Source organism: Periophthalmus magnuspinnatus, chromosome 7 (genome assembly GCF_009829125.3).
Source record: "Periophthalmus magnuspinnatus isolate fPerMag1 chromosome 7, fPerMag1.2.pri, whole genome shotgun sequence".
In the NCBI taxonomy this organism is placed as follows: domain Eukaryota; kingdom Metazoa; phylum Chordata; class Actinopteri; order Gobiiformes; family Gobiidae; genus Periophthalmus; species Periophthalmus magnuspinnatus.
The window spans coordinates 33315013-33338730 of record NC_047132.1 but is presented as its reverse complement, the minus strand read 5'-3'; the positions used below and the strand labels follow the sequence as shown (position 1 = coordinate 33338730).

Genomic DNA, 23718 nt, shown 5'->3' with positions numbered 1-23718 from the left:
GAATCTCACTTTTTTGCATTTTGAGTAAAACTTTGCAGCATATTCTTCTCAGCCTCAAACAAAACTACAGTGAAACATGTGAGACAGATGGATATGAAAATGTGACTCCGGAGCGTTACCACCTTCCCCCGGTCAGATTTCCCCTCATCCCTTTAACCGGCTCAGCTCGGTTAATCCCGCCGCTTGACCGCCGCGGCTGCCGGACCTGGAGTTTTAACATTACCCTGCGTTTTCCTCCTGCAGAGATAAGGAAACACATTTTAGCGGGGATAACTTTGACAGACATAAAGTGCATTTAAGTGGATTTCTGTGGTGCAGTGGCCCGTGGCGGCGGCGGGACATGACCTCCGTCTGTGCTCCTCACGCTCAGATGAACCAACCACCGGCTCACGTCTTCAGAATGTCTCATTTTTAATATGCAAACGGGGAGATATATCAGATCCCTCAAGAAACTGATGGTGGAGTATTCAGATTGTAAATAATATCACCGAACTGTGGACATGGAGGGGGCGAAGAAAGGTAAGAGCGGGATGAGTTTGGATTTGAGTTAATGAATTAAAAGTCTTGCACATAAACTGAGCTCCAGTCGCAGCATTTTCTTCAAATCTTTTTTATTTTCTGATATTATTTGGAGCTGGTAGCAGTCGCTTCAGGCTTATTTAACAGGTGTTCCCGGGTCTGTACCTGGGGATAGAGCTCAGTCCACTCTTCTGATAAAGAACTAGGTCACATCTGGTCTTATCATGAGGCTCAGAAAACCTGTGCCCAAGGAAAGAAGCAAAGGATAAAACACAACAGAACTGAACTGATTCAACAAAATAAACACGACCGGGCAGAAGTTTAGACCAGGGGTGGGCACTTTGTGACACACGGGCCACAGTGGGTCTAAAATGTGGCCTGGATATTTATGTATATGTCACAGTAGAGATTTGGCTGTAACATGAAGCAAAGCCTGAAAATACACGGCTCATTGGACAAAGTGTGTTCCAAATGCATTAATCAAATGAAAAATGTATTAAATTTCAGTTAAATAAACACAACAGAAAAACTTTGAACAAGGTTTACCCTGACCTATTTTAATATAATTTGGTCACATTCAGTGGGCCGGATTAATAAGACCAAAGGGCCGTGTGTGGCCCCCGGGCCGTAGTTTGCCCATGCACCCTCTCATTCAGTATTTTTATGTTTTATTTTTACTATTTTATACATTTTGTAAACACACAGAAGACATCAAATATATGAATCAAGATTTACTGAATTACGTGGGAAAGAAAAAAAAGTTAAATCGTCCTAACTCTGCTAAATATTTCACATTCAAATCCTCAAAGTTTCCATCGTTACTTTGTTGAAAAATATTTAGTGGAGTTACTTTATTTGTTTACTACATAATTCCATATATCTTACTTCATATATTTGTATTCTGTATATATTGTGTTCTGTGTGTTTATAAAATGTAGAAAGTGTAACTGTCGGCGTCTTTATCATCTCTACGTTTCTGCAGGGGTAAAACATTTGTGTTGCCAAATAACAGACATTTGATCTTTTTTCAGACCCCGCAGGAGGAGATGGAGGGAAGTCGGACACCCTGGGGTCCACTGGCTCCGCCCGGAAAAGAGGAGGAGGGGCTAAGAAGGCCGTGCAGGCGAACAAGTCGGCTCTGCGGGCCCCGCGCGCCCTCTGCTGCCTCACCCTCAGTAACCCCATCCGCATGGCCGCCCTCGCCCTCGTGGAGTGGAAATATCCTTCATTCAGTCACTGATCAGAACGACACGAGGGTTTGGACCTCGGTCTGTGCGGTGTTTTCTTTATTTTTACACTTTATACATTTTAAAAACAAACCTCCAAACCTTTACCCTGCAGAGCTCTATATGTTTTATTATATTTGTTTTGTTGAAATTCATGTTGAAACCATCATCTCCTTAACTGTTATTTCCAGGCCCTTTGATATTTTTATTCTACTTTCCATTTTTGCCAATTGTGTTGCCATGGGGATTACCAAACCATATCCAGACGACGACTCCAACGCCACCAACCACCAACTGGTGAGACGGGCCTTTAGGAAACGTTAAAAACAAGAGCAGATGTGTGTTAAAGTCCATTTAAAACATTAAAAACAAGCAGATGTGTGTATAACTCAATTTAAAACATTAAAAACAAGAGCAGATGTGTGTAAAAGTTCATTTAAAACATTAAAAACAGGAGCAGATGTGTGTATAAGTCAATTTAAAACATTAAAAACAGGAGCAGATGTGTGTTAAAGTCCATTTAAAACATTAAAAACAGAAGCAGGCGTGTGTAAAAGTCCATTTCCACATTATTAAGTTGCATTTGTGTCTCCAGTTTTGCTTGTTCTTGGATTGTGTTCCATTTTTGTGAAGCCAAACATGTAAAAGCCTCTTTTCCGTCTCTAGAACAGTATATTCTGGGTTCAGTATTTATCGTGTGGCCATTTTCTTTGTAAAAGTTGCACATCTGAGAGATTTTTGCTGTATCAGATTGGAGTGTGGAGGGGGAGTCGTGAACGTCTGTGGCTCATTGCTGCTTCATTCTGCTGTTTATTTGTTGCAGCTCAGGTTTTTTCGTGATTCTGTCTAAAAACACTTGACTGAGATGATCCTGTTCTGTTTTTATTGTGTCATTGATGTAAAGTAGTTTCAGTATTATCGTTTATCTCAGTTTGTCTCTGTTTATCACTGACACTGGAACATTTAACTCCAGGTCACATGACTGTTTGAGGTTAAGGACGAGAACGAGGCTTTGAGCCGTTTCACTTCACAAAAATGAAACACACTCCAAGAAAACACAAAACTGGAGATTTTAGTGACACAATCGGAATTTAATAATGTGGAAATGAACTTATACTCACATCTGCTCCTGTTTTTTAATGTTTTATATGGACTTTATACTTGTTTATTTTGTTTTTGTTTGTATTGTATTTTAAGAGAAAAAGAAAATGCATTAGTTATTGTGACAGAGGTGTAGTTTTAACGGCGTGTGGTGTTTCTTTATAGGTGTAGTTCAGTGTGTGTCCTTATAGATGTATTATTATTATTATTATTATTATTATTATTATTATTATTTTACTATTTTTACTATTACTATTACTACTACTATATTTAGTCATTATTATTATTATTATTATTATTATTATTATTTATATTATTATTATTATCATTATTATTATTATTTTACTATTTTTACTATTACTAATTATTACTACTATATTTAGTCTTTTTTTTTTTATATTATTATTATTGTGCAATCATCTGATCACAAACACGTTCAAACTAAGGATTAATTTAAATATTTTCAGCGCTGATCCAAAATAATGTTTCTTTTTAAAATTTGCATATTTATTGTAGAATTAAATTTATCTGTTCAAAGACAAACTCTCAACATTGTTCCATTGTTCTGAGTCCAAACCATAGATTGTTTATATAAATGGACGTGTCTAACCCGCTAAACGCCGCCGCCGCTGCGCTCCAAACAGGAAGTGATCATGGACGCACTTCCTGCTCCATCGACTCTGGTCTTAAATGTTCATATTAACCCTCTACATGATCCTGGGGTTTTTATTTTGAGTTTATTTTTTCCACGTTTTAAATTTATTTTATTTTTTTAGTTATTGAGTTTTTTTTGTTTGTTTTTTAGTTTATTTTTTTTTAAAACTTTTTTTTGTTATTTTGAGTTGTTTATTTTTTTTAATCTTTTTTTTTTTTTTTTTTTTTTTTTTTTTTTTTAGAAATTTTGAGTTCATTTTAGATTTTTTTTGTTATTTTGAGGGTTTTTTGTTGCTTTTTTAAAGTTTATTTTTAACTTTTTTGTTATTTTGATTTTATTTTGATTTTTTAGATTTTTTTAATTTTTATTTTGAGAGTTCATTTTTTGTTTTTTGTGTCCTCTCTCTGTCTCTGCTGCTTCAGACTCATTCTGGTCTTAAATGTTCGTATTAACCCTCTACATGATCCTGGGGTTTTTATTTCACGTTTGTGTCACGTCTGTGGGTCAAACTTCTGGGAGAAAGTTTCATTTGGGTCCTGGTCCAGAAGCCCCTCGTGTGCCGGAGGAGATGTGGTCAGAAAATCCCTTTATTGGATTTGTCAGAGACGTTAATCTGACGGCTGACCACACCAGTCTGGACGAGGGGTTTTTATTTTTCTATTCTCCAGTTCTGTCACATTTGTATTTGTTTCAGCCGCAGATAAAAGTCATAAACACAGACAGAAGCATTTAAGGATTTAAACGTGCCGTCCAATCAGGCGTCAGTCCAGACACTTTAAGAAAACAGCTGTGCGGCTCAAGCCCTGTGTCCGGCAGTGGGTCAGGAGGTCAGAGATGAGTCCAGACGCGGCTCGTGAGCTCACAAACGTGCAGGTTTAACTCCTCTGTACAAATGTGACGGTGGAGAAAACTCTGAGGTCGAGGAGGAGTTTTAAAGACGCACAAAATGAGTCTGTGATTAAAAAGAGGAAAGGAAAAAGAGCAAAACAGCACTTTTCTGGTTCATTTTATTTTCCTTTTTTCGTTCTTTTTGAATCTGATCTTATTGAATTCCAGACTAAACTTTTTAAATTTTGGACTAAACCTCTTGAATTTGGAACGAAAACTTTTGAATTCTGCACTAAACTTTTTAAACTCTGGACTAAACTTTTTGAATTTTGGACTAAACTTTTTGAATTTTGGACTAAACTTTTTGAATTTTGGACTAAACCTTTTGAATTTGGAATGAAAAGTTTTCAATTCTGCACTAAATTTCTTTAATTCTGGACTAAACCTTTTGAATTTTGGACTAAACGTTTTCATTTTTGCACTAAACCTTTTAGATTCTAGACTAATCTTGTTGAATTTTGGACTAAACCTCTTGAATTTTGAAAGAAAAGTGTTGAATTCTGCACTAAACTTTTTCAATTCTACACTAAACCTTTTAAGTTCAAAATGAGTCTGTTATTAAAACATGTGGCAGGAAAAAGAGCTGATCAAAACAGCACTTTTCTGGTTCCTTTTATTTTCATTTTTTTGTGCAACACTTGAATCTGAACCAAAACGTTTGTAGACACGTTTGAGCAAATCCGTGTTATGAAGAACATGCAAACAGTTCTCCATCCATCCGTGTTCTTCCTCTTCTCTGGGGTCGGGTCGCAGGGGCAGCTGTTATTCAGATTTGTTATATTTCGCTCACACTCGTCGCGTTCGCTCAAAAACTCTGCACAAATGATCCACACGTTTTGTTTCTCCTCAGGAACAAGTGGAGTACGTTTTCCTCGTCATCTTCACCATCGAGACCTTCACAAAGATCCTGGCGTACGGGCTGGTCATGCACCCGAGCGCCTACATCAGGAGCGGGTGGAACCTGCTGGATTTCGTCATCGTCATCGTGGGGTCTGTGTCTGTTTCTGTGGATTTAACATGAAAATATGTCATAAAAACACATTTTGAAGTTCTGATTTACGGCGTCGGGAAGTAACTGAGTAGATTTACTCCACATACGTGTTCTGAACGTCATTATGAGTAACTGTGTCTGGTACAGTTTCATCTGGTAGTTTTCAGATTACAGTTACTTTTATCATTCTCCACTAAACTTTTTGAATCTGATTGAAACTTATTGAATTCTAGATTAAAACTTTTGAATTCTGCACTAAACTTTTTTAAATTTTGGACTAAACTTTTTGAATTTGGACTAAACCTCTTGAATTTGGAACGAAAAGTTTTGAATTCTGCACTAAATTTCTTTAATTATGGACTAAACTTTTTTGAATTCTGCACTAAATGTTTTGAATTTTAGACTAAACGAGAGAGAGATAGACTAAACATTTTCATTTTTGCACTAAACCTTTTGGATTCTAGACTAATCTTTTTGAATTTTGGACTAAACCTCTTGAATTTTGAATGAAAAGTTTTGAATTCTGCACTAAACTTTTTCAATTTTGGACTAAACTTTTTGAATTGTCCACTAACCTTTTTGAATCTGGGCGAAACTTATTGAATTCCAGACCAAACCTTTTGAATTCTGCACTAAACTTTTTTTAATTCTGGACTAAACTTTTTGAATTTTGGACTAAACTTTTTGAATTCTGTATTGAACGTTTTGATTCCGGACTAAACTTTTAGAATTTTGGACTAAACCTCTTGAAAATTGAACGAAAAGTTTTGAATTCTGCACTAAACTTTTTCAATTCTGCACTGAGCTTTTTAAGTCCCACACTAATCTTTTTTAATTCTAGGCTAAACTTTGTGAATTCTGCACTAAACCTGTTGAATTCTTCTGTTTTTGACTGAACTCTTTGCCTGTTTCAGTTTGTTCAGTGTCATCGCTGAGGGGATGACGGATCATAAACCTGGAGAAGCTCATCACGCCGCGGGGAAACCGGGCGGGCTGGACGTCAAAGCCCTCAGAGCCTTCAGAGTCCTGAGACCTCTGCGGCTCGTGTCAGGAGTGCCCAGTGCGTACGACTCCATGAATTTAATCATTTTAGGGTCTTAAGTACGTCATTTAAAGCCTTTCAGGAGTCTCCAGTGTCTCCAACAGATTTATCCACTTTAGAGACATTAAAACAATCCACTTTATTTAAACGGCACATTTCACAAACAAATGCAGTTTCCAAAGTTCTGCACAAATACAAAATAAATCAACATTTAGACTGGAATCAAATAGCAAAATTAAAATTATAAATATGTATATAAAAGCAATAAAACAATAAAATCAAATAAAACAAGCAAATAAAATCAATAGGAACAAATCAATAAAAGAGAAAAGAAAAATGTTTAGTCCAAAATTCAAAACATTTAGTGCAGAATTCAAAAGGTTTAATCTAGAATTCAATAAGTTTTGCCCCAGATTCAAAAAGTTTAGTGGAGAATTCAAAACTTTTCATTCAAAATTCAAGAGGTTTAGTCCAGAATTTAAAACATTTAGTGCAGAATTCCAAAAAATTTAGTCCATAATTAAAGAAATTTAGTGCAGAATTCAAAAGTTTTTGTTCCAAATTCAAGAGGTTTAGTCCAAAATTCTAAAAATTTAGTCCGGATTCAAAATGTTCAATGCAGAATTCAAAAAGTTTTGTCCAGAATTCAAAAAGTTTAGTCCAAAATTCAAAAAGTTTAGTCCAGAATTAAAAAAGTTTAGTGCAGAATTCAAAAAGTTTAGTCCAAAATTCAATAAGTTTCGCCCAGATTCAAAAGGTTTAGTGGAGAATGATAAACTGTAATCTGAAAACCACCAGATGAAACTGTACCAGACAAAACAAAGACATAAATGGCCATAGTTGCATTTTCCCCCAGTCAAACACATTCACACACGTTTATGTTCATGACAGGGTTTTCTGACGTTATTATGATTGTGACTGAGTGAAGGGAGAGTGATGGTGACCTTTGACCTGTGCCCGACCCAACAGACAACTTAAAGAACTGGAAATAGAAGAACAGAAGTTAGACAGTGTTTGGATTTGAGCTTTTTGGATGATCACAAATGTATAGACGACATTTATTTCATCCCTAGTCCCTCAGTTTTACTATTAAAAGCTTTAAGTGACACATTTACTCTAAACGTGGGATCGTAACGTGTTGGACTGCGAGAAAATTGTACTAATGAGATTCCTCTGTGCCGCCGTCGTCCCGTTTAAACGTTTCTCACTGTTTCCTGGTTGTGGGAGTGTGTTTTACAGGAGTGTGTCTTTTATGGGAGTGTGTGTTTTATGGGAGTGTGTTTTATGGGAGTGTGTTTTATGGGAGTGTGTTTTACGGGAGTGTGTTTTACGGGAGTGTGTTTTACCGGAGTGTGTGTTTTATAGGAGTGTGTGTTTTATTCGTGTAAGTGTCTCTCCAGGTTTACAGATCGTGTTGAACTCCATCATGAAGGCCATGGTTCCTCTTCTTCACATCGGGATGCTCGTCATGTTCGTCATCATCATCTACGCCATCATCGGGCTGGAGCTTTTCATCGGCCGAATGCACAAAACCTGTTTCTCCTCGACCACAGGTGAGTTTATGTTTTATGTCCGTGTTCTTTACCTGCGGTGGGTCTTTTAGTGTCCAAAAAGTGAATTGTTTTATTGTTATTATCGTCATTATTATTACAAAACCCTATGTTCCTTTTTGTTTTAGTTTGTTGGATTTTTTTCTTTATCAAAACTAAACAAAATTCTAGCTTTTTTTTTTTTTTTGCTGTGGGTCAAACGTGGACGACTGAGGGACACACAGACGTCTGGATATTATTGTAAAGTAGTATTTATTTTATTCGCTCATTACATTCAGAATCAAACATTATTCACTTGTAAAAGGTCGTACATAACATTTCTATCATGACCAAAAGGGTTTAGACTGAAGTAAAAATGACTCATAACGTCAAACTTTATTTAATTTAATAATAACGCACAAAAATTCCAAGAAAAGCAGCATCAGTTCTACAACAAATGACTCAATATGTAACAGAAGAAAAAGTATAAACCACGACAGTCACACAAATCAGTCCTGTAATGTTCAAAAAGTGACGTTTTAAACCTCTTTTTTACTGGTTCTAGTTTTGTTTTTTTAATAAACCTGTTGTAATAATATTGACTCTCTCTGTTTGAATAACGTCTGTAAACAAGAGTGGAGCTTATGATTATATATTTTACATCATCACAGCTCAAATCAACACGATCAAACAGTTTTTCTAGTTTTAACTTAACAAAAATCAGATTTGTTGGTGTGAGATCGTGTGTTTGGTGAACTATTCTAACGACCTTCTTTTAATTAATATGATTTGACTAAATAAGTATAATATTTACTCTGATAATCTTCATTCACACACTGTCTCCGTCTTGTTTTGAGGTTTAGTCTGTAGACACAGGGGGGACAGAGGGGGCTGCTATTATTCAAGGGGGGCCCATGTGAGGAGTCTTACCAGGGCCCCCAAATGTTTGTCAACAGGCCTGCTCAGATGTTTACTTGTTTGGTCCTGGTCTAGTCCTGGTCTAGTCCTGGTCTAGTCCTAGTTTAGTCCTGGTCTAGTCCAGGTTTAGTCCTGGTTTAGTCCTGGTCTAGTCCAGGTTTAGTCCTGGTTTAGTCCTGGTCTAGTCCAGGTTTAGTCCTGGTTTAGTCCTGGTCTAGTCCAGGTTTAGTCCTGGTTTAGTCCTGGTCTAGTCCTGGTTTAGTCCTGGTTTAGTCCTGGTCTAGTCCTGGTTTAGTCCTGTCTAGTCCTGGTTTAGTCCTGGTTTAGTCCCAGTTCAGACCCGTTTCATTTGTGTCCGTGTGAAAAACTCTGGGACTGACCCGTTTCTTTTTTCTTTCTCTGTTGTTTTCAGGTCTGTTTGTTGAAGACGACCCTTCGCCCTGTGCGTTCGCCGGGAGCGGACGCTTCTGTGTCGACAACGGCACAGAATGCCGGGGCAAGTGGGAGGGGCCTAATGGCGGCATCACAAACTTCGATAACGTCTTCTTCGCCATGCTGACGGTGTTTCAGTGCATCACGATGGAGGGCTGGACCGACGTGCTCTACTGGGTAATTACAAAATAAAAAATTTTACAAAATAAATAAATAAATAAATCTAAAATGTACTCAAAATAACCCAAAAACCAAAACAAACAAAACTTAAAATAATAAAAAATAAATAAATAAAATAAAAAATAACAATAAAAAAAGAACTCAAACTAACTAAAAAAAAAGAAAGAAAAATAAACTCAAAAAAGCTCAAAATAAAAACCCCAGGATCATGTAGAGGGTTAATACGAACATTTAAGACCAGAATGAGTCTGACAGCAGCTAGTACTGAACTGAACTAAACCAGGACTGAACCAGGACTGAACCAGGACTAAACCAGGACTGAACCAGGACTGAACCAGGACTAAACCAGGACTAAACCAGGACTAAACCAGGGCTGAACCAGGACTGAACCAGGACTAAACCAGGACTAAACCAGGGCTGAACCAGGACTAAACCAGGACTAAACCAGGACTAAACCAGGGCTGAACCAGGGCTGAACCGGCACAGGCTGCAGATTTGTCCAGGATTATCTCACATCTTTTTGCAGATAGTGTTGTTTCTAAATCAATTAGGAGCTGAACATTTTAAGTATAAGTAGAAATGTCTGTCTAACAAAAATAAACAAAAGTAAAACAGGTTATAATTTGATAATAATTGGATTCTGATTCCAACTTTCATCACGTGACTCTCAGCAGCAGAGGGAGGGGCCACACTTTTCTAATGTAAAATGAATTGGAGCCAGAGTCGATGGAGCAGGAAGTGCGCTCATGCTCACTTCCTGTTTGGAACGCGGTCCATGTCCATTCATATAAACAGTCTGTGGGTCAAAGGTTACGGCTCTTTACAAACCTCTGTCTCCACACAGATGAACGACGCCATCGGCCCCGAGATTCCCTGGATTTACTTCGTTTCCCTCGTCATCTTTGGCTCATTTTTCATTATCAACCTGGTTTTGGGAGTGTTGAGCGGGTGCGTAATTGCGTTACAACATATTTAGAGTAAAGATAATGTTCTAAAGAGTCGATTTTAAATGTGTTTATTTCCAGAGAGTTCTCCAAAGAGCGAGAAAAGGCCGTGGCTCGTGGTGAACTGCAAAAAGCCCAAGAAAGTAAACAGATGGAGGAGGACATGATCGGATACATGGACTGGCTCATCGAGGCCGAGGACGTGGACGAGGAGGGGAATAAACGTAAGACACAACTCTCTCTCTTCTCTCACACTGAAAACACTCTGTTCCACCTTGTGATGTCATCGTGTGGTGATACAGGAAGTGCTCCGCTGTGTTTTTAAACTCTAAACATCTTCACTAGAATCATTTGGATCATTTCAGTCCTGGAGTTTTCTCTTATCTTGACTGAACTAAAGGTAAAAGGAGGAGTTAACTTGAAAACTATCACTTGATGACATCACAAGGTGGAACAGAGCGTTTATATCTGTCTGTTTATGTATGTAATGTCACCAATTCACTGTTTTGATTGTTAAAATGTGTTTATTTCATATTAAGTTTGTGCAGCCTGTGGTTTAACTTAGAAATACCGACAATCATAACTTTTAAAATTCTTTTTGACAAGAAAATATTGAGACGTTTTTTGCTGCGTTCAGACCGTGGCATCAGGGACGTCAGGTTTACGTGTAAAGTCTATGGAGGGAGCGCGTTTAGACTGGTCCAGCGTCTCTGCATTTGAGCGTCGACGCCACACGTGAAATCTGCACGCCAACGAGTTTCACGTGTCTGCCCTCAAATACACAGCTGTCCAATCAGAGGCGTTTAGGCGTCCAATCAGGCGCTTGGTCTGATTTTTGACACCACAGTCTGAACTCGCCGCTCGTGTTTCAATGATTCAGTTTCAGTCACATCATGAAGACTTTATATTACACATTTTCGACAGCGTAAGATCTGTCCATTCCTTTGTAAACAGTGACACATATATTAAAACTGTGTATATTTAGTCTGTATATATTTTATGTTTATGTTATTGTTTATGTTTTACGTTTTATTTAAGGTGCTGCGATTGCAAAAAAAAAGATGATGAAGAAATTTGGCTGGTACAAACACAGCGAGGACGGAGGAGGTGAGGTCATGTTCTTAAAGGGGAGGTCATGTTCTTAAAGGTGAGGTCATGTTCTTAAAGGGGAGGTCATGTTCTTAAAGGTGAGGTCATGTTCTTAAAGGGGAGGTCATGTTCTTAAAGGTGAGGTCATGTTCTTAAAGGGGAGGTCATGTTCTTAAAGGGGAGGTCATGTTCTTAAAGGGGAGGTCATGTTCTTAAAGGTGAGGTCATGTTCTTAAAGGGGAGGTCATGTTCTTAAAGGTGAGGTCATGTTCTTAAAGGGGAGGTCATGTTCTTAAAGGTGAGGTCATGTTCTTAAAGGGGAGGTCATGTTCTTAAAGGGGAGGTCATGTTCTTAAAGGTGAGGTCATGTTCTTAAAGGGGAGGTCATGTTCTTAAAGGTGAGGTCATGTTCTTAAAGGGGAGGTCATGTTCTTAAAGGGGAGGTCATTTACATTTGGGTCATGTTCTTAAAGGTGAGGTCACATTCTTAAAGGTGAGGTCACGTTCTTAAAGGTGAGGTGATGTTCTTAAAGGTTAGGTCACGTTCTTAAAGGTGAGGTCACGTTCTTAAAGGTGAGGTCACGTTCTTAAAGGTGAGGTCATGTTCTTAAAGGTCACATTCTTAAAGGTGAGGTCACGTTCTTAAAGGTGAGGTGATGTTCTTAAAGGTTAGGTCACGTTCTTAAAGGTGAGGTCACGTTCTTAAAGGTGAGGTCATGTTCTTAAAGGTCACATTCTTAAAGGTGAGGTCATGTTCTTAAAGGGGAGGTCATGTTCTTAAAGGTGAGGTCATGTTCTTAAAGGGGAGGTCATGTTCTTAAAGGGGAGGTCATTTACATTTGGGTCATGTTCTTAAAGGTGAGGTCACATTCTTAAAGGGGAGGTCACATTCTTAAAGGTGAGGTCATGTTCTCAAAGGGGAGGTCACATTCTTAAAGGGGAGGTGATGTTCTTAAAGGTTAGGTCATGTTCTTAAAGGTCACATTCTTAAAGGTGAGGTGATGTTCTTAAAGGGGAGGTCACATTCTTAAAGGTGAGGTCACGTTCTTAAAGGTGAGGTCACGTTCTTAAAGGTGAGGTCATGTTCTTAAAGGTCACATTCTTAAAGGTGAGGTGATGTTCTTAAAGGGGAGGTCACATTCTTAAAGGTGAGGTCACATTCTTAAAGGGGAGGTCACATTCTTAAAGGGGAGGTCATGTTGTTAAATACGTCCTTTCACTTTTGGCCGTGGTCTCAGAGTCGGACTCAGACGATGACATCGCGTACCTCGATGACGACAGCGGCTTCTGCGCGTCGCTCATGTAAATCACCTTTAAATATTTCACTTTTGATGTTTGTACAAATGTTTTATTTCATCAGTGTTTTATTTTTGTCTCCACAGGGCAAAGATGATGGCCAACAGCTTCTGGTGAGAACAGTCTGTGTACAAGTATTATTACTACAGTATTACTATTACTGTACTACACTGTACTAATACACTCAATATACTGCAACTACATGTATGTAAACCAGGACTAAACCGGGACTAAACCAGGTCTAAACCAGGTCTAAACCAGGTCTAAACCAGGACTAAATCAGGACTAAACCAGGACTAAATCGGGACTAGACCGGGTCTAAACCGGGACTAGACCGGGACTAGACCGGGACTAAACCAGGTCTAAACCAGGACTAAATCAGGATCAGGACTAAACCAGGACTAAACCAAGATTAAACCAAGATTAAACCGAACCCTTTTCCATAACCTTTTACCAGGACTTTTGCAAAACTTTCCAGGACTTTTGCAAAACTTTCCAGGACCTGTTTCCAGGACTTTTGCAAAACTTTCCAGGACCTTTTACCAGGACTTTTGCAAAACTTTCCAGGACCTGTTTCCAGGACTTTTGCAAAACTTTCCAGGACTTTTGCAAAACTTTCCAGGACCTTTTTCCAGGAATTTTGTAAAACTTTCCAGGACTTTTGCAAAACTTTCCAGGACCTTTTACCAGGACTTTTGCAAAACTTTCCAGGACCTGTTTCCAGGACTTTTGCAAAACTTTCCAGGACCTGTTTCCAGGACTTTTGCAAAACTTTCCAGGACTTTTGCAAAACTTTCCAGGACCTTTTACCAGGACTTTTGCAAAACTTTCCAGGACCTTTTACCTGGACCTTTTACCAGGACTTTTGCAAAACTTTCCAGGACTTTTGCAAAACTTTCCAGGACTTTTGCAAAACTTTCCAGGACCTTTTTCCAGGACTTTTGCAAAACTTTCCAGGACTTTTGCAAAACATTCAAGGAAAGAGAGAAAGCAAGATCTTTATTTCTTTTTCTTTCTTTTTCTTTCTTTCTTTCTGTCTTTCTTAAAGAGACATTGGGTGTTGCCGTGGCGATGTTATCCTAATGGGAAACCTTCCAATTTTTTCCATTCATCAGAAAAATATTAGTTTCATGGAACAATGTGAAAATTGGCACAGTGACTCTTCATGTCAAGTTTGTTCAAGTTTGTATTTTGCACGGTGTTGCCATGACGATGCCTGGAAAAACCCGTGTTTTTGCATTTTGTGCATCAGTCCTTCCACTGTGTGAAATTTGTTTAGTGACAAGTCCAGCCCAAAGCTGCAAAAACAGGGACAAAACTGGAGCGTTAGCGCCTCCTGTAGGGAGTGCCGGGTCGGCCGAGTGCGAAGCCACTTTAATTATTATTAATATTACTGTAGTCATATAATGATTATACTGCAACTACATGTATGTAAACCAGGGCTAAACCAGGACTAAACCAGGACTAAACTTGTGTGATATCAGACTTTTGTTCCGTGCAGTGATCAGTTGTGTCAGCTCAACCACACCATGAGGAAAAACTGCCGAGTGGCCGTGAAAACCACGAACTTCTATTGGCTGGTGCTGCTCCTCGTCTTCCTCAACACGGTGGCGAGCGCCTCAGAGCATTACGGACAGCCCAAGTGGCTCACGGAGATGCAAGGTGAGACACGAAGTCTTTTATTATTTATTTTATTTATCTTGAATTAAAAATGTTAAAATACAGAACAATACAAACGAAAACAAACAGAAACAGGTTCATTTAAAACATTAAAAGCTGGTGCAGGTTTGATCAGTGCACGATTATAGATGGTGCTGGTAAATTGTTGTTTTTTTGTTGGTTATTTTGGTTTTATTTGAATTATTTTTTTATTTTTTTACATTTTTATTATAAACAATTAACTCAATAATACATGTCCAACCTTCACCAAGTGGAAAGAATGAAAAAAAACACAGAAACGAAATTTAAAGCAACTTGGAATGTGCGGAAAAGGGTTTTTATTTTTACACCTGAGCTTTTAAATCAGACATAATCCGCAAAACCGTCATGTCAGAGTTTCAGACGACTGGTTTCACACATTTATTTTCTCGTAAAAAATAATAAACTCTTTTCGTTTTGACTTTCAGAACGAGCCAATAAGATCCTGCTGCTGCTCTTCACGCTGGAGATGTTGATGAAGATGTACGCGTTCGGGCTGCAGATCTACTTCATGGCTTTGTTTAATCGCTTCGACTGTTTCGTGGTGTGCGGCGGAATCCTAGAGCTCCTCCTGGTGGAGTTAGAGGTCATTCCACCCATCGGTATCGCCGTGCTGCGCTGCATCCGTCTGCTCCGGATCTTTAAAATGACACGGTAAATAACCAGGGCGCTGATGATGTCACGGCGTTCACTGGACTGGACCAAAACTCAGCTGAAACGGGGGAGTAATTTGTTTTTTTTTGGTTGATCTTGTGACATTATAGACCTAAACTCACCAATACAAATGTACGTTTTAATGTTTAATTATTCATTATTATCGATTAAATATTTTTGTTTTAATACAGCTGTTTCTCGGCCAAACGGCGAAGAGCTTTTTACCCGAAATGAACGTCCAACCTCATGTTTATTTGAGTTTTTGGGCTTTAACTTTAATTACAGCTCTCGGTTTGGTTACATCAGGTTTTTTTTTTTTTTTTTCTGCCTTTTTACGCACACACAAAAAAAAAAAGCGCTCTGTTCCCATAATTCCTTGCGCCTCACGTTCTTAAAGTAACATGGCCTCGTTAAAAAGATGCACTTAAATGATAAAAGTAAAGTTTTTATCGATTTAAATGAAATATACACTTTGAAATTAATTGTGTAATGAATTTTAGAACTGATTTTTTTGCATTTTTAACTTTCAAGACTCTACGGTTTCTTTTCATAGTTTGATTATTTCGACAGTCCAAGAAAAACAGAAAAAGAAATGTTTTTTTTTCATGCCTGATGCTGATACGATCGTTTAGAATCCAGAGAAACCGATGGCTACAAGATCTGTCAATATTTTTGGGGCAGATTTGAATTATTTTCCTCAAACTATGTCATTTAAATGTACTTTTTTTTTTTTTTTACCACAGATTTATAACAGAACTGTGTCACGTTTGGTGCAGCTGTCTCTTCATTTCAAAGTGTTAATTTAAAGCTTTAAGTGGATGTTTTCGGCAGCAGATCAACTAAACTAAATTTCGGCCTGTGCTGGAGGTTTAACGCCGATATCCCATACGCTAAAAAGTCCAAATATCGGTTCGATATATTAGCTAGCAGATATACGAGTCTATCTCTAGAGTCGCACCAGCAGCAAAAGAAAAAATCTACAATCTGTCAACTGGACAAAATGTTGTAGGAGTGAAGACGTTTGGCTCGACACTGCCTTATATCTGTCTGAAGGAGGCGCTAACGACACTAAAGCTAGCACCCCTGTTTGTTTTGCAGTTTCAGTTTGTAGGCTAGGTCTGTTGTGCTACCCTAAGTGTGCACTGTGCCTACGTAGGACAGTCATTCAAGCCCCAAATGAGTGATTTCATGACTATTAGCATCCTGGCTAGCTCTATTGTTCTCTTTGTTTGCTTTGGGTCTGAGGATGGAGTTATAGACGAACAGAAATTGCTTCTTTAACTCCCTCTCAAACTATTTCTTTTCATCATTAGAGAATGAACCAACACCGTCGAGAGAGCAGCTCAGGACCACAGTCTGCTGTTCATCTCCATCTCAAAGAAGAAGAGAGTGAGGTTCAAATCTGAGCCAGAGAAAAGAAATGGTTTGAGAGGAGAGTTAAAGATGATGTATAACTCCATCCTCAGACCCAAAGCAAACAAAGAGAACAGTAGCAGGGTCGTTAAAGTGTCGTTAGCTCCTTTTTCACACAGATATAAGGCAGTGTCCAGGAGGAATCTGACCAGAACTGAAGAAGTGTTGTAGGAGCGAAGACGTTTATCTGCTCGTCCAAGCCGCGGCTTGGACGAGCAGCTAAACGTCTTCGCTCCTACAACGTTTTGTCCAGTTACAGATTTTATTTTTGTTTTCCGATGAATCAGACATTTACATTCGTTTTCTCTTTCTCTTTCCTCTTCTAGCCACTGGGCGGCGCTGTCGGACCTGGTCAATTCTTTGCTGAACTCTATGAAAGCTATCTGCTCCCTTCTGCTGCTGCTCTTCCTCTTCCTCATCATCTTCGCTCTGTTGGGGATGCAGCTGTTCGGAGGAAAGTTCAACTTCGACGAGACTCAGATGAAGAGGAGCACGTTCGACTCGTTCCCTCAGGCTCTGCTCACGTGTTTCCAGGTTTTATGTGGTTTTGTTTATCGTCCAGTCCAATCCGCTTTATTTAAACGGCACATTTCACAAACAAACGCAGTTTCCAAAGTGCTGCACAAATACTTTATAAATAAAAACAGCTAATTAAGTAAATCAACATTTAGACATTTAGTTGTTGTGTTTATGGATGAAGTGGAGATGTAGAGCTGTATGTCGTCGGCGTAGCAGTGAAAACAAAGGCCATGGCGACGAATGATACTGCCAAGAGGGAGAATGTACAGGATGAACAGGAGGGGACCAAGCACCGAACCTTGGGGAACACCTTGAGACAGTGGAGCAGTGGAGGAAGAGCAGTTGGTGAGGTATGACTGGAGCCAGGACAGAGCAGAGCCGGTGATGTTGATGGAGGTCTTGAGGCGAGAGAGGAGGATGGTGTGACTGATGGTGTCAAAGGCGGCAGTGAGATCCAAGAGAATGAGGATGGAGAGTTGGCCTGAGTCGGAGAAGAGGAAAAGATCGTTTGTTACCTTGAGTAGTGCTGTTTCTGTGCTGTCCTTTTGACGGAACCCGGACTGAAATGGTTCATACAGATTGTTGGAGATTAGGTGCTCTTATACTTGATAAACCAGCGGTGTGGGCGGGAAGGGGGCGTTACCTTCAGCAGCCTCGCTCCTTATTGGCTTTTTGGTTGCTATGATACTCACGGTCAAAATCACAAATATGAAACTTTGCTCCAGATTCGCCTCTGTACCTGCTCTAACCTCGATGAGCTTCATTTGACTCGTCGCACTCGCTCCGTCTCACTTCTTTAAACGTTTTTTGGCTTCAAGCTGTAGCAATAGTCGTGCGTTACCATAGCGATTAAGCAATTCAAATCAAAATACAGCACTTTAAAACAGGGTCCGACACTTAATAGATACTTACGGTGGTACTTAGTAGACACTTGACTGGTAGTTACTGCAGTAGTTACTGTGGTACATGCGGTGGTACTTTGGCTGGTAATTATACAAGTACTATATACAAGTACTTCACATGAGTAATGATAGCATAGTCTTTAATATTGTGTATTAAATCTTTTTTTTTCTAACTGCAGTAACACAATCACCTCAGTATATTCCACTGTAACTAACACAGTAATTAACCATTCACTTAATACAACACATTACTATAAGTACCATTACTAGTACCATTACCTATTAGTGTAAGTAGTACTTCTTGTACCACTATAAGTACAGCTTTAAGTACCACAAAGTACCACTATTATACTGTATAAATCCCGGCCAAAGTACTACTATTAGTTATACTGTATAAGTCTCAGCCAAAGTAGCATCAGTATAATTACCAGCAAAAGTACCACCACAAGTACCACAATAACTACCACAGTAATTACCAGTCAAGTATCTGCTAACTACCTCTGTAAGTACTTAATAAGTCCTGGACCTTATTTTAAAGATCTACCAAACACACATTTAAGACGGATTATAAAACATTATCTGCTCGTTGTTTTCAGGGGATCCACACAAATACAAACTGATGTATTAGTTTTTTGTCAGTATTTCCCTTCCTGCTTCATGTTCTGTTTTTATTTCCTCAGATCCTGACCGGAGAGGACTGGAACGCCGTCATGTACGATGGGATCATGGCGTACGGAGGCCCCGTGTTTCCAAACATGGTGGTTTGCGTTTACTTCGTCATCCTCTTCGTCTGCGGCAACTGTATCCACCCATCAGCCGAACGCAACTCAGAAAAATATGTACTCAGATAATAATCAATACTAAACCGGATTAGTATCGGCGTTTATTACTCGCTGGAACAGGTTTAGACGCTGAAAAGAAGTTTAAACATTATATTATTTAAAAAGTATTAAGCCTTTGTTATATTTTAGTTTTGTATCAACGCATCACGCCGCACTGGACGCACATTTTTCATATTTTAATAGCAATCAGCTCCGTGCACAACAGCGCCCTCTACCTCACTGCTAGCATCACTACTTCCTGTCCAGTTTTATCTCTGTGAGGTTTTTACCGAGTCACGATTAAATTAATAAATATTTAAAGATCAGACAGTGGACAGGGAGCTGCAGGTGGACGTCACTGACACCAGAGACACTTCTGCGTTTAAAAAGAGACATGTTTGTGTCTCAATGCTAATGCTAACGCTAATTCTGAGGCATAAATATTAAAACAGCACCACAAACTAAACTACAAAGTATTCTACATATTAAAACAACGGGGTAGTCTTTAGAATTTTAACAGGTTGTTTATTTTATGTTTTGCAATTTTAATAAAACTGACTGTTAGCGTTGAGACACAGTGAGCTAGCTAGCGTGCTAATGTGCACAGCTCATACAGTAGTTCCTGGTTTATAGCGCGGGGTTAGCGGGGTAAAACATGTAAAATTGCACGAAAAAAATCCGCGAAACAGCAAGACCGCTAAAGATGAGCCGTGATATCGCGAGAGACGACTGTATTTTGACACAATAGAAGATTTGTTTATTAATGTATTAGCGGCTCGTTCCCAGCTCAGATTTTTACAAACCGTTGTTGTGTCCTTGGGCTAAACACTAAATGAATGTGTCTGAGTGATTAGTGACAGTTGGAGAGGGCAAAGGCACAGATTAGGAGCCTCTTTTCTGCCAGTCCCAGGGCAGCTGTGACCAAAGACGACGGGAGAGTGAAGAGACTGGACGAATGCTTTATATAAGTAACATGCATATTTATTATTTGCACTATACAGAAAATACAAGTTTGAAGTTTGTTTAAGGTGATGCAGTTTGACAGAACCTGTTTTAGAACGATGTAAATATAAAACTCTTAACGTCACAAACCAGACATCCTCCTGAACGTGTTCTTGGCCATCGCTGTCGACAACTTGGCCGGAGGCGGAGGCAAAAAGAAAGTCGAGTGAGTAGAGATTCAGTGACTTTAATGATATTTACACGAGTTTAATATAATGATATATTTACATGAGTTTAATTTAATGATATTTTTTACATGATTTTAATTTAATGATATTTTTACATGATTTTAATTTAATGATTTTTTTTACATAAGTTTAATTAAATAATATATTTACATGAGTTTAATTTAATTATATTTTTACATGAGTTGAATTTAATTATATTTTTACATGAGTTGAATTTAATTATATGTTTACATGAGTTTAATTTAATGATATTTTTACATGAGTTTAATTTAATGATTTTTTTTTACATAAGTTTAATTAAATAATATATTTACATGAGTTTAATTTAATAATATATTTACATGAGTTTAATTTAATGATATTTTTACACGAGTTTAATTTAATAATATATTTACACGAGTTTAATTTAATGATATATTTACATAAGTTTAATTTAATGATATTTTTACACGAGTTTAATTTAATGATATTTTTACATGAGTTTAATTTAATAATATATTTACATGAGTTTAATTTAATGATATTTTTACATGAGTTTAATTTAATGATATTTTTACATAAGTTTAATTTTATGATATATTTACATGAGTTTAATTTAATGATATTTTTACATAAGTTTAATTTAATGATATTTTTACACGAGTTTAATTTAATGATATTTTTACATGAGTTTAATTTAATGATATTTTTACATGAGTTTAATTTAATGATATTTTTACATGAGTTTAATTTAATGATATTTTTACATGAGTTTAATTTAATAATATTTTTACATGAGTTTAATTTAATGATATTTTTACATGAGTTTAATTTAATGATATTTTTACATAAGTTTAATTTTATGATATATTTACATTAGTTTAATTTAATTATATATTTACATGAGTTTAATGTGACTGTGGAGATCTTGAACATAGTGATTAAAAACACTGCTGTTTCATAGAGAGAAAAAAGAAGAGGAGGAAGAGTGGGATGACGATGAAGAGAAAGAGGGTGAAGACGCCGGGGTAAGAGCGCGTTACTGTGGACGTGTTTATGTACAAGACACATCCGGAAATACTACAGCTCTGATACTGATCTACTGATGCCAGAGCAGAGACTCAAACAGCATTTATTTACTTTAAACTCAAATAAAATAAGACTAAACTGGTCCTGATGTGTAATGTAGGTGTTACTTAATGACAGAACGGCTTTGTTTAAATAAAAGTTCAAACATTCTTAGACTTTCTGGGACGCTACGGTCTGTAAATGGTCATTTTACATCAGTTTAAATGTCTGACCAGGATATTTGTGCAGGTCTGATCCATAACAAAACAAAAATAAAATCAACGTTTGGCTGCTCATCCAAGCCACTTATAACTCCATCCTCAGACACAAAGCAAACAAAATAAACAAAGCGAACGAATAGAGTTAGCCAGGATACTAACAGGTGTGAAACCACTCATTAGGGGCTTGAATGACTATGCTAAGTAAGGAAATGTTAGGTGTTTTTTAGCTTCAGTGTCGTTAGCGCCTCCTTCAGACAGATATAAGGAAGAAGCGTCTTGTAGGAGTGAAGACGTTTGGCTGCACGTCCAAGCCGCGGCTTGGACGTGCAGCCAAACGTCTTCACTCCTACAACGTTTTGTCCAGTTCACACATTTTATTTTTAGTTTAGGTTCTTCTGGTCTTGTTTGATATAATTATTACTGTGAAAATGTAGGTCTGAGCATAAGAAACAACAGTAATAATGAAAGTATAAATGTTGTAATGTCTGTAGAGCCTTTACATTGTGTTGTGTTAATGTGTAAAAAGTAAAGTGATTTGTGGAATATTCTTCATTTTACTGCAGAATTAGTCTTGTTTTGGTCCTGGTTGAGTCGTTAATTCGGTTAAATTAAAGTTTATTTCTATAGCATCTTTAAAACAATATGAGCTTCACATAAACACAATAAAACACCTGTATATCCTGTGTATCTAGTATTAAATACCAGGGAGAAAAGATGGGTTTTCCGTCTAGTCTTAAAAGTTAAAAGATTTATTATTAGGTTTATTATTTAGATTTTAATATTTGGGGGATTTGAACAGTATATTTTAAATAAATTATGTTTCTAGCTATATTCAGCAGTAAATTATGATCTATTTATGTCTTTTTACACAGAACGAAGAAGACGACTGGCAGGACAACGAGGAGCTGAGAGCCATCGAGGGACTAGAAGGTGAAGTCTTATATAATCTGTGACGATATATCTACAGATCTGCTAATGAAATGTTCACCTTTATGTTCCTTTTATCAATTCTTTTTGCTTTTAGGAGTGGCCCCAATGAAACCAGAGTTCTCAGGACCAAAGGAGAAGATCGTCCCAATCCCGGATGGAAGTTCATTTTTCATTTTAGGAAAGAAAAACTGGTAAAGTAACACGTGTTTTAAAAATCATTGACTCCAGTGATCTTTCTTTTGTCCGTTTGTTTTGTCCAGTTTGTTTAATTCGTCCATTTGTTTTGTCCAGTTTGTTTAATTCGTCCGTTTGTTTTGTCCAGTTTGTTTAATTCGTCCGTTTGTTTTGTCCAGTTTGTTTAATTCGTCCATTTGTTTTGTCCAGTTTGTTTAATTCGTCCATTTGTTTTGTCCAGTTTGTTTAATTCGTCCATTTGTTTTGTCCAGTTTGTTTAATTCGTCCATTTGTTTTGTCCAGTTTGTTTAATTCATCCATTTGTTTTGTCCAGTTTGTTTAATTTGTCCGTTTGTTTTGTCCAGTTTGTTTAATTCGTCCATTTGTTTTGTCCAGTTTGTTTAATTCGTCCATTTGTTTTGTCCAGTTTGCGTGTGGCCTGTCACAGCTTCATCCATCATCCGTACTTCACAAACTTCATCCTCGTCTTCATCATCCTCAGCAGCATCTCACTGGCTGCCGAAGACCCCATCAAGTCTCACTCGTTCAGAAACATCGTAAGAACCACAGACTGTTTATATAAATGGACGTAGCTGACCCGCTAGCTGCCGCGTACCAAATGCTCCGGCTTCAATTCACTTTCTATTGATAAAGCCGCCTGTTTCTCTTGTCCCTGCTGCTGTCAGACTCGTCGTTTTGGTCTTAAATGTTCGTATTAACCCGCTCTACATGATCCTTTCGCTGTTTTGTCCACGATTCAAGATATGAACATTAATAACAGACAAATCAGGTCCTTCTTTCCCTGAGGTTGCTGCCGTTAGCGTTAGCAACAGGTTTGATTGACAGCGTTGCTAAGCACTCGCTCTCTGCTAAACCAGCATTGCAGGCAGCAAGGGGCGTTACCTTCAACAGCCTCACTCCTGATTGGCTCTTTGGTTGCTATGATACTCTTGGTCGGAACTCCAAATATGGAAATCGAATCCGAATTAGCCGCTGTAACTGCTAGCGTCGATGCGCTTCAATTGTGGGTGACGTTACTCACTTAGTCCATTTCTTTATACGGTCTTTGGTGTTAACACGTCAAACCATTCTTCATTTCATCTCATGTGTTCAAACTTTTCATATTTTTTTTTAATATTTACTTCTAATTCCTCTTATTTCGGTCTGTTCTCAGGTTCTTGGATACGCCGACTACGTGTTCACCTCAGTTTTCACAGTCGAGATTGTTCTAAAGGTACAATCTGGTTTGAAGTTTTTCTATTTTGTTCATTGTAAACCTCAATATTGAGCTTTATTGACGTTATAAGACGAGTTGTATTGGCCAAACTGCCCCTCCAGC

The 23718-nt window shown here is 37.9% G+C and overlaps 1 protein-coding gene across 1 annotated transcript in view; it reads left to right on the top strand.

Moving 5' to 3' along the window:
- The first annotated feature begins 1693 nt into the window (after positions 1–1693).
- Positions 1694–23718, top strand: part of cacna1fa (calcium channel, voltage-dependent, L type, alpha 1F subunit a) — a 51638-nt gene continuing 29613 nt past the window's right edge. Inside the window, exons 1-21 of the mRNA XM_055222775.1 lie at positions 1694–1737; positions 1937–2042; positions 5240–5379; positions 6295–6440; positions 7823–7975; positions 9282–9478; positions 10326–10429; positions 10507–10649; positions 11464–11532; positions 12753–12816; positions 12897–12923; positions 14312–14472; positions 14937–15162; positions 16902–17109; positions 18677–18797; positions 19913–19985; positions 20951–21014; positions 22148–22205; positions 22300–22396; positions 22807–22936; positions 23554–23613. Coding sequence (XP_055078750.1) covers positions 1709–1737; positions 1937–2042; positions 5240–5379; positions 6295–6440; positions 7823–7975; positions 9282–9478; positions 10326–10429; positions 10507–10649; positions 11464–11532; positions 12753–12816; positions 12897–12923; positions 14312–14472; positions 14937–15162; positions 16902–17109; positions 18677–18797; positions 19913–19985; positions 20951–21014; positions 22148–22205; positions 22300–22396; positions 22807–22936; positions 23554–23613 — 2376 coding nt within the window. The 5' untranslated portion in view covers positions 1694–1708. The remainder of the gene's footprint in view (positions 1738–1936; positions 2043–5239; positions 5380–6294; positions 6441–7822; positions 7976–9281; positions 9479–10325; positions 10430–10506; positions 10650–11463; positions 11533–12752; positions 12817–12896; positions 12924–14311; positions 14473–14936; positions 15163–16901; positions 17110–18676; positions 18798–19912; positions 19986–20950; positions 21015–22147; positions 22206–22299; positions 22397–22806; positions 22937–23553; positions 23614–23718) is intronic.